This window comes from Clinocottus analis, unplaced genomic scaffold (assembly GCF_023055335.1).
Source record: "Clinocottus analis isolate CAN_PGR_092001 unplaced genomic scaffold, fCliAna1.0.p SCAF_12, whole genome shotgun sequence".
Classification (NCBI taxonomy): domain Eukaryota; kingdom Metazoa; phylum Chordata; class Actinopteri; order Perciformes; family Cottidae; genus Clinocottus; species Clinocottus analis.
In genome coordinates this window covers 2,667,695-2,678,796 of record NW_027175843.1, presented here as the reverse complement: position 1 = coordinate 2,678,796, position 11,102 = coordinate 2,667,695, and the positions used below count along the sequence as shown (strand labels likewise).

The 11,102-nt window shown below is 43.6% G+C and overlaps 1 protein-coding gene across 1 annotated transcript; it reads right to left on the bottom strand.

Annotated features, from left to right (window-relative positions):
• Nucleotides 1-514: 514 nt before the first annotated feature.
• On the bottom strand, nt 515-10,457 carry LOC137782490 (protein FAM171B-like). Its single transcript, XM_068571785.1, has 8 exons — nt 10,147-10,457; nt 5,422-5,655; nt 4,147-4,239; nt 3,834-3,992; nt 3,555-3,725; nt 2,489-2,605; nt 2,254-2,377; nt 515-2,102 (listed from the first exon to the last, which is right to left on the bottom strand). Exons 1-8 carry the CDS (start codon nt 10,325-10,327, stop codon nt 1,262-1,264), a joined length of 1,920 nt encoding a protein of 639 aa, XP_068427886.1. The 5' UTR covers nt 10,328-10,457; the 3' UTR covers nt 515-1,261.
• Nucleotides 10,458-11,102: the final 645 nt, after the last annotated feature.

Genomic DNA, 11,102 nt, shown 5'->3' with positions numbered 1-11,102 from the left:
GTGGTCACTCACCTGATCGATCTGATGATTGAGAACGGTCAAGAATCCTGCTCTCTTTTTCTTGAAGTTCTCAAAGACCCGGAGGTTCTCCGGACCTACCCGAAGCTCATCCGGATCACAGAACAATGGTGCTAAACAGTATTGGAAGTGCAATGTGTTGGCTATTAATGTAATTGAAAAAGAAGCGAGCTGTCGTGCCAAAAAAAAAAAAAAAAGACATGTTGAGTACAGTGTGTGGCGATATGGATTCATCTTGTCTGTGTGCATGATTTTGTACTTTTGGTAAAGTTATATATATAAACATGATGGTCTTTATTATTTTAATCCAGCTAAATGAGCATATCATAATTATTTCAATGATAATAATTGAGCATTTTGTAATAAAGTCAGCCCAAACTCTCCTTCATATGAATTACATGTGAACTGTCCTGACCTATAAAGGCTCATCACAAGGTCATTGGTCATTTCTTATTTTTTTATTATTATTAAAATATTATGAAATGATTCACTTCATGACATTATACATGAGGACATGCACAAACAGATATTTACAAAGACAAATCAAGGGGACACAGTTGGAGTAACAAACATTCAGTCATGTTCAGTTAGCCGGTCGTCCGTCCGTTAATCTGGGCTGGAATAAAAATGTAGGAGTTATGAAAGTGTTGGACCTCAATAATCTCAATCATGTGTCTTTGACACGTTGGAGGCCGACAAATAGAGCAACTGCAACTATGCAACTTCACTTTGCAGACACTTTATTTTATAGAAAATCTAGAAAATGATTCTTGTTAAAACCGTCTGAGGCCGTTATGTATGGAAGCCCTTTTCCGCCCCAAAAAAAAGTCGTAATTATGACAAAAAACAAACAAAAAGGTCATAATTATGACAAACAAAAACAAACAAACATAAAAACCAAAAAGCCATAATTATGACAACAACAAAAAAGTCATAATTATGACCAAAAAAAGTCATAACGACAAAATTTAAAAAAAAAAACATAATTATGACAAAAAACAAAAAAGTCATAATCATGACAACAAAAAAAGTCATAATTATAACAAAAAAAAATCAACTACGTAATTATAACTTATTTTTTTGGGTGGCGGAAATGGGCTTCCAACTGCTGAAGCCACATGCTCTGCTCTGGACGGCTCACACATGCACAAGAGTTGGGCCTCAACTTGCACTAAAGGAAGGTCAACTCATCTCGTGTTACAGGTACTCAAGAGGGCCGCAGGCGTGGAGGCGTTAAGGGCTTTTACTGTGGCGGGGCACGCCTGCTGCTCTTGACAAAAGTGTTTTTGCGCTCCAGCGTCACGGCCCTCCTTCCGGCCGTCGGGTTCAGTTCGCTCATGTCCACTCCCGAGTCCAAACTGGTTTCTCGGCTCTCGACGGGCCTCCGCCGCCTCTGCTGCTCCGACACGGCGTAGTGGATCTCGGCTGCCGGTTTCCCCTCCAGTGACACGAACCAGGCTCGGGGGGGCTGAGTCGACGGGATCCGAGAAAGGTCCGCGAAGGCGTGCGCCGAGTGTCGGCCGCCGCCGCCGCCGCTCATTTTATTCAACGTCCCCGGAACCGACGCCGACTCCGTGAGGCTGAAGCGCCCCGCGGATGTGTCGGTTGAAGAAGCCGCGGCCCGAGATCCCTCCAGAACGCCGACCTGGTCCTCGTTCTGGGCACCGGGCGGCCCTTCCGGGAGAACCCGCGCCGGGCCGTCCTGAAGGGGAAGAGTGGCCGACTTGCTCCACTGGGGCTGCTCCGGCTGCTCCTCCGAGCGGAAGAACGCCGGGGCGTGAAAAATGGCGACGGGCTGGTTGTAGAAGAACAAATTCTGAGAGGCCGGAGCTCTGATGGGAGCTGCGGTTTCGCGCAAACGCATCAGGTCGCTCGGGTCGGCGCTTCGCTCCGGTTCGTTACACTGCAGCGGGACAGCCGCGGCGCCGGGGTTGGCGATTTCTGCCGACGAACGGCTCGGTCCACTCTGGAGACGGAAGGAGTCGGCTGAAGACACGTCGGAGACTTCCCCGTCACACGTTGAGGTGGTTTGGTCTTTTCTCATCGCCGGTCGGAGCTTCGTTTTAGTTCCACTGAGCGAACGTCTGCAGACAGAAAACGTCGCCTCGATCAGTGAAACTCATGCTGCAAACACTACACGGTGAAGGTACTTCACAAGCATCGAACTTCATGGATTTGAACTGATATTTTAAGTGTGTTTTAAAGGAAACTGATCAAGATGAACGCCTCGGTTACCTGCGATTAAACAATAACCCGACCAGGAGACAGGAGACAATTACAAGCATTCCTCCAAGGACAAGCATCAGCAGAGATGAGTGGTGTGAGATGAAGTCAATGGGGATGGCAACTCCAAAGAAACCTAAAGCAGACAGACGGTCAGAAGAGGCTCGGATGCAATAGAACACACGTGCGTGAAGAACAGATGAAGCAGCGTATCACATCAGATTAATATTTGAGGGTGAGAACTCGCCTCTGGTGGAGGACAAAGGTGCTGCGATCCAGTAGCCGAGGTGCGGCGCTGTGAACGTCCACACGAGTTTTCCTTCTACCGACACCATCGTGCCGAGCCCCTTCCTCATCCATCCACCTGCGGGACAGCAAAACAATAACAACAACACTGTTTGTTTAGCATTGTCCTTTATCCCACAACAGTCTAATTTATTCTATTTCCCATACCACAGTGAACCACGTTTGTATCGTTTGACTGATCTGAAGACTCAAAATGACACGACACTTTGTTGAGAATCAGAAAGAGTGTACTTTCTTTCCCGAGTTTTTAGAGAAATTCTATAAATACGCAGCAGGTCCGACGCACAAGGCCCCATCTGCACACTCTCACTCTCTCTCTCTCTCTCTCTCTCTCTCTCTCTCTCTCTCTCTCTCTATATATATATATATATATATTTACAGAAACAGATGTACTAACAAATGTCCAAAATGTACACATAATCTATTAATCTCAGGTTAATTAATGTATTAGAAGATTAGAATAATACATCTTTGAGGAATAACGACAGACCAATTTTCTCTGTTTCCCCAATTCCATGAAGATCTTTTTTTATACAAAACATAAACACATGAAAAAACAGGGATCCCGTCCACGTTTTGTTGGGACCGTTAGAGACAACAGCTGATCGGCCTCAGGTCGTGAGAAAGTTTTCTCTGGTGCTTGATTTTGACTCCTTTTATCAACATGGCGATCGGGGTCACGGTCTCTCATTTCACAGCTAAACAACACACTAGAATGTGTTTCTGAAAAATGAAAATGTATTCATATTTTGGACTAGTTTGACAGGGATCCAGAGAAAAAAAAAGAGGCAGAGGAGCGCAATGTTTCCACATATTATCTGTCTCGCGTACTACAGTTTAGACATACTGACAGTTTGACCAAATATGAGAAGAAGTCATTCTTTGAAATAAAGTTACCAACTGTAATTTCCCTGTCGAGGCCATGAAATCATCCTCACTTACCCTGACTCTTCTAAAAATCTAAATGAGTGTGTGTGTGTGTGTGTGTGTGTGTGACTCCTCCTCACCAGCGGTCCGGTTAAGGAACCACGCTGGAACGACATTGGAAGTCTGAAGTCCGCTGCTGTCTGGGATGCTGAGGCGGATGTGGACGGGTCCGCTCACATGCAGCTCAGCGTCTCCTGAGAACAGCTGCACGCTGACGGCCGCCACCGGACTCAACTCCACGCTGACGAATCCTGGAGAAACAGAGGAGGTAAAGATGGGTTAAAATCAGTATGTAATTGACTTTATTGGCTCCAGTGTTGCGATCCATTCATTGTTTTCCGAGTATCGTCGCCGCAGACCTGATTTACTGCTCACGATGCCCAGCGTGTGCAGGAAGCTGTCCTCCTTGGACGGCAGCTTGGGGACGGTCAGGAAGGCTTTAACGGAGGTGGCATTACTGCCGTCGGTCAGATTCAGCAGGCTCTTGGGAAACTGGACACTTGGCAGCGATGCACTGTCTGCAAATCAAGGGAAACACGACGAATACCTGTCAGACATATGTGTTCATCAAATACATGTTTGTCCCCTTTAGTGCGGCCATTTTTGGTTGCTGTAGTGCATGAACAAGACATAAAGAACATAAAAGAGTGGATTTAACATCATATACAGTACCCGATGTTTTGCCGGTGATCAGGACAGAATCATCGAAGAGCCAGATGTTCCCCTGGTTCAGACCAAGTAGCGACATGGTCACAGATGAAAATACTGCAGCAACGATACAAGAAGAAAATTAGTAAAGAATACTTCATCTAGCAGTGTGCAGTTTCTCCACTAGATGGCAGTGTGACATTGTGTTATATCGAGCGCTGCACAGAGGCAAAGAAATGAATGAGGTCACTTTTCTGTCAAGGGCTTATCTAAACTGTTACTACAAAAGAAATAGCTCAAGTTTCAAGAGTCAGCTCTTCACTTTCATTATACATGCATGTCCCTGTAAGGGGGGAAAGCCGATGTTCCCTCAGTCCTATCATAGGACTGAGGGAACATAGGACTCCTATGTTCCCTAACTCCTATGTTCCTTCAACGCTTGTTGTCCATCCCAGACTAGGCCTTTAGTTCCCTCCGTTCTATGTTCTCTCACATACTTTCTGTCCATCCCAAAAGAAGCCTGATGATCCCTCAGCCCTATGGTCCAAATTGAGGACCTTTGTTAGCCTAGCCCCATCCTGCGCCCTTGTTAAAAACTACTCTTTGCCTTTAGTTGGTTGGATTAGTTGGGTGAAGGCATGGTAGAGAACATGTGGGTAAACCAATCAGCTTTGCCACAGCAGGAAACATATAATATAATCTGGTTGTAGATGTTTTTAAATGAGGAATGTGCACCTGCGTGAACTAAATGATGACTTGAGTCTCATGCTGTGATCTAAAAATGTTCTGTCACTGTTTTATCTGTCTGAAACTATGTGTTACTGCTGTCTTGGCCATCACACTCTTGAAAAGGAGATTTTTAATCTCAACAAGGTTTTTCTGGATGAATAAACCTTGAATAAATTTAAAAAAAATAATAACGGTGCAGAATAACAATGTCATAAAAATGTGCCGTGAGCTTCTGTTTGTCATATTTTGTGAGCAACCATGTGGAGGTGGATGTTATGATCTGAGGGAACATAGGGTTGAATGAACAGATTCACTCCTCACTGAATATGGCAGACGAGAAACACAGAGGGGGCACACGCTCTGGATGTGAATTTATTTAATGTTCCCAAATAATTCTGCCTGGGTGCTGCACCTAATTGGGTGTCAAATGCAGTGGGCCAGTTTAGAAAATCACTGAAGTGTTTGAAGCTAGTGTTTTCGATGTTAAATAAAATAAAATGACACTTCATATAGCTCATTACCTCTGAAACGATTTGCACATTGAACACATCCACACTTTAAGTATCTTACTGGGCATCCTGTTGGTTTTACAAGGCAGCAGTGTGCAGATGAAGCCGTCCTTGCTGGCCACAATGGAGATCGGCATCCCAGTTGTGAAAGGTACGTGGAGCAGAACGCCGCCGTCCTCCCCGGTAAGAGCGGCGTTGGTCCTGGTGTAGTTGACGTAGACCTCCACCACCGCCCGGCTCAGGTACTGACGACTCAGCGCATTGTTCACCTGGATCTTTAGGTCAAAAGCAGAATCTGGAGGAAATAAAGATGGGTTAAGATGAAGGATGGATTCTTTTATATGTTGTGCCTTATTTTTTTTATTTTTTTACATTCAGTTTATTGTATTTCTGTGTTAAGACCGAGCTAAATAAGCTTTTCATTGTACAGAATAACTTTTATCTGTGCATATGACAGTAAAAACATCTTGAATCTTGGGATGGCAATAGTATAGATGAAACAATTCAAACAAATTCAGATCCACACATTATCTACAATGTATATTAGAAATAATAAGACCCCCTCACATTATAATGCAAATCACTAAAACACCACAAATGACAATCTGACAAATATCTCAGCAAAGTGGACTATTATCAGCTCCTTGCAGGCAGTGCCTGTTGCAGACTGGGCTGCATTAAAAGCAAATTGTAAGGCGTTCCTATTTATTTGACCACCCCGTTAATGCCGTACGAGCGTGTGCTTCAACAGAATGGAGTTGCCCGCGTTTCCAATTAACCTAGAAGCGACCTTATTGACGGCACAATGGGAAAAGTAATTTGTAGAATCCCTGGAGGATATCAATCGATTAATCCCAGTAGATTTTACAGAGTTGGCGACAAATACAAACGTTAAAATTGGCCAATTAGTTCAGCAAAGCGTGCGTTCAAGACGACATTAAGCGACATCAGCATGCAGACAGCTAAATACGGAGCATACTTTCCAATAACGTGAGGCTCTAATCGTTACATATTTTCAGGTAGCTGCTAGAGGATCCCATTCAGGGCTTAATAATAATGTGTCAGCGTATCCACAAACCCAATTAGTCACTTTCACACTGCGCACTGACAGCCAATAGTTAGTCAACGAGACAACTAGACTTTAATTCTCAGACGCATATCGTCGTGTTGCATAACAATGAAGGAATGCTGTGTGATACATCAGTTATATGAATAAATGGTGGTTGTGGAAAGACAAATAAGTTGTATATAACGTTAACCTAAGAGCAATAAAGTGTACGAAGGGAGGAGGTTAAGGTGGGTCGATAAACACGTGACTTTCACCTCGCAGACCAGTTTGTGTCAAGGTAACGTTGAGATCCTTAAATTTAATACATGGCCATGAGATTTCACTGTACAGTTTTGGAGAAAAGTGACTTCAAAGTCAGCTTCAATGACATAATGATATTCATAATGTCACAATTTCCAACATTCAAACTGCTACAAAAACAGATCCTTACGATTGTAAAGTAAAATTACAACGCAGTCTTGTTCATGCTGACCCTGTCCAGGTGCATGGCCTTGAGATTTTACTGTACAGTTTTGGAGAAAATGTAATTCAAATTCAGCTTCAATGACATAATGGGCTCACTTGACCGCACTACCATCCTGCAAAAAATCAGATAAAATGATGCAAGTTCACCAGAAAGTCCTTCAGCTCAGACGCCAGCAGCGAGCAGCGCACTGCGGACGGACCCGGATTAGAGTTGAAAAATCGGTGACACGAATTAGTTAATAACATAACTATGTCAAGGAGCAACACTTCCACGCTGACTCAACAATGGAGCTGGCCATGCGTGGCCGTTTTTCTGCGTTTGTCGCTCCCAGTGCGACCACTGCGTAACGTGTGTGTTCTGCTGCTATCGAATGCCCTCACCAATTACTGCAATTGTGACATTTCCCCCCAAGACATCCAAGTCCACGTCCCCGTGTGAAGTAGATCTTGAGTTTTGGCCGTTATGTAACATGGTTACAATTGTTACATAAGCATGTCAGCAAAGGGCGCTTGTTATTTATTCAGAAACGTTCAGAAACGTCAAACTTCTCAGTACCAAGAGTACTTACTTTGTATAAAAGTCTGCACGAGGACTGGCCAGCTCCCAAAGTGATGACTTATTGTCTTGAAATAATGGCATAGCATCACAAAATGATGATTTAGCTTCTCAAAATGATGACTTAGCATCTCAAAATAATGACTTAGCGTTTCAAAATGATGACTTAGCATCTCAAAATGATGACTTTGCTTTTCAAAATGATGACTTTGCATCTCAAAATGATGACTTTGCGTCTCAAAATGATGACTTAGCATCTCAAAATGAAGACTTAGCTTCTCAAAATGATGACTTAGCTTCTCAAAATGATGACTTAGCTTCTCAAAATGATGACTTTGCATCTCAAAATGATGACTTTGCATCTCAAAATGATGACTTAGCTTCTCAAAACAAATACTTAGCGTCTCAAAAATAATGACAGTATAATCACAGTGCATATTTTGGAAGCTCGTTTCCACAGATGTGTCATTATTTTTTGAAGTCCTAATTTTGCAATGCATATTTATTATTTTCAGATAGTCTCTCATTATAATGACTCACAGGACCTTTTTTTTCTCTTCATCACAATGCCAGAAATGTGCTTCCAAACAGGACCTCCCATATTTTCCACCTCAATATGAAAGCCTACATTTGGCAGTGTGTGAGTCAACCCGCTGCTGTACACACACCAGCGCAGATGGACAAGAGGATGCTTGTTTTGGGAGAGGCGGCCACGCTTCGTGTGCGCTCTGCGGTCGTCGCCAAACACAACAGACGGGGGTCACTGGATCTGAAGTGGAGGTGTTCCGTGCCAGATTACTATAATCTACCCATTTGGCGCACTGAACCGCGCCACAAAGAGGTTTATGAAGTGGATTGAAATGGGCCGTCTGAGCCCGCTGAAGCTGATGAGAAACAGATCCCACGTTGTGTGTGTGTGGGTGTCGCTGGACTACTGTTATTATCGAGCACACGAGTGTTTTCAAACCATTTCTTGATCAATTTGTGAACTTTTTAAAATATGTCTTCGTTCATAGCGCAAGGAAGACGATCAAAAGACTAAAAAAAAACATGAGATCGGCAAGCTACAATTACAGAAAAACACTGTGTTTCCCTCGGCTGACGCGTCGAGCAAAAGGCACAAACATGTTGACTAGTCAGTTCTGTGAGAGCATCAGGCGGCGCAAACAGATGGTGCTACAGGGACTTATCTCTGCTGACCCCCCCCCCATCAAAACCTCCCAACAAACATGCTTGTTTGTGTGTGTGTGTGTGTGTGTGTGTGTGTGTGTGTGTGTGTGTTGGAATTAGGCCATACATTCCACCGATGGAGGAAAACACACAAGTGCACCCTTTCATATGTGGGCCAGATCGCCCTCGGGCGCGAGTCAGCAATATCAAATAGGACCAACGTGAACTGAAGGGAAAAGATGCTTAGAGGAAAGCCGGGTGAGGGGAGGCGGGAGGAGGGGCGGGGGGGAAAACAACCACCAGTACTGTTGTCAAATAACTACAACCCCCCCTGAGGAGAATGATTACATCTTTAAATGTTGCTTTGCCTATCATGAAGGGACGACACTACATCTCATAACGGGTGCCATAAGGAGTTTTTTTTTGGTGTGTACATTTGTATACATACACTTTGTCTTCCTATTCCAAAGTATATATGGAGAGTGGAACTCAGTCGAGAAGGGAGGCTAGGAGGAGAAGGCTTGCCAGGACACACGGCATGTCGGCAGACGGGGGAGGAGAGGGGGGAGTCGGGGAGGGATGCAAGTGACAACAGCGCGCTCGGGTGCATATCCAAGTGTTTCTGGCCGACGACGCAGACCCGAGGATCATGCGATGACGGATGGTAATGTACTCCCACTGCGGCATGAATTAGTCATGAATCAGTTGATGAAAAGGGTCACAAATCCCTCTTTCAGCTGCTCTCCGCCGCTTGTAATAGTGTGTGTGTGTGTGTGTGTGTGTGTGTGTGTGTGTGTGTGTGTGTGTGTGTGTGAGAGGGAGAGAGAGAGGACGCACTTTAGAGTTAGCCATTTAGATGTATAGCCACGTAACACAAAAGAAGGAATGTGTTCTTGTGTAAACACTTGATTTGAATGACATGATAATACACAGTGGGGGACTTTAAGGGCCCTCTGAGCGAGCATCCACATGTTTAAAGCACTTTGTAACGCTGACATTTTATCTTTTCTTTTTTTCTTTACTTTTATGGATATTATGGCGATCTCCCTTACAATGTTACTATTGTTATACTGTATGAATAATGCTCATTTGAATGGATTATTTGCTGTCTTAGTGGCGGCGATGCAGTAAAAAAAAAGAAGAATAAGGGACAGATGGGAGAAACCGTTACTCACGATGTGACAGCAGCCAGCTCCATCATCACAGACACTATTACTCATGAACTGATCAGGAGATTGGCGACTGAACCCTGATACAGATCGGTCTGGGCCGAATAAACGAGGACATGGGAGTCTCTCATCTGTTAGAAAAATACCTCTAAATAAGTTGGTTGACGGAGTGGAAATAATAATAATAATAATAAAATAAACGTCAAATTGCCAACCTCAATCCTTATTCTCCAGCTACACTGTGATTGATTTCGCATCAATGATATCAAGCATCTTTTGGAGGCCCTCCGATGAGAATCGGACGAGGTTCACTACAGTTTACGACGCCCCCCGTGAGACAGTGAAGGCCACACGAACCTGGCGAGGCGTCGGGCGCTCGTCGTCGGTGCTGAAGGGGCTGTGGGCTCACGTGATCCCGGATGGCGAGGTCCCCGGCATTGATATGCAGAGACCGTCCGGTTGGAGCGAACCGGTCTCCGGTCGCGTTCCCGTCCCCGTGTGCGAGCAGCGCGCAGAGCAGACCGAGCAACAGGCGCATGACTTTCGGGGGAAGACAAATTAATAAAATAAAAGTTGTTGGTTCGAGTCACTTCTTATCCATCGCTGCAGCAGTTTTCCTCTAGTTTAGAAGTCGCGCACGGACGGAGGAGCCCTCTCCTCTGCAGCGCCATCCTAACGAGTCCGCTGTCACGCTGCTCCGCAAACTGCGCACACAGGCTCCGCCCCTTTTAGATGAGTTATTTTAATACTGCCCACTTTATTCCACTTCCTTTTATTGCAATTGTTTGTTTCAACTATTATGCTTTGGTTGTAGAATTAATTGTATACAGCTATATTTTGTAGTTTTTCATTTGTTTTTGTTGTTTTTTTAGCCAAAACGCAAATTAAAATCGTTCTAGATTTGTTGGAATTATTATTTGCTTTATTATAATATCCTTTGTTTATATTTTTTAAGTTTACAAAGTGCTTCACATAACGTCTCACATTTTAAGTTTATTTTATTTTAAGTTTAAGTGCTTAAAAAACTTTATTTTAAGTATAAACAAATGATTTAATAATAATGAAAATAATAAGGTATAATATTATATATTATAATGTTATCTTTAATTTAAATCAAAAACAAAAACAAAGTTTACGAGGTGCTTCACAAGAACAGAAAATACAATAACTGAAATGAACACAGCTCCTACTATAAGTTGTTGTTGTGTATAATAGCTAAATGTTTATATTTAGTCTTGGTCATCTTTGTTGTCTTTGTTTTCAGTTCATTTTTCTGTTCTAAATGTAAAATATGAAAGCCACAAAGATCTGAT

Coding starts and splice junctions, on each gene's coding strand:
- LOC137782490 (XM_068571785.1), bottom strand. CDS start 10,327: ATGCGCCTGTTGCTCGGTCTGCTCTGCGCGCTGCTCGCACACGGGGAC. Junction 5,656..10,146: donor AGCGCCCGACGCCTCGCCAG/GTTCGTGTGGCC, acceptor TATTTCCTCCAG/ATTCTGCTTTTGACCTAAAG. Junction 3,726..3,833: donor CATCGTGAGCAGTAAATCAG/GTCTGCGGCGAC, acceptor CTGTTTCTCCAG/GATTCGTCAGCGTGGAGTTG.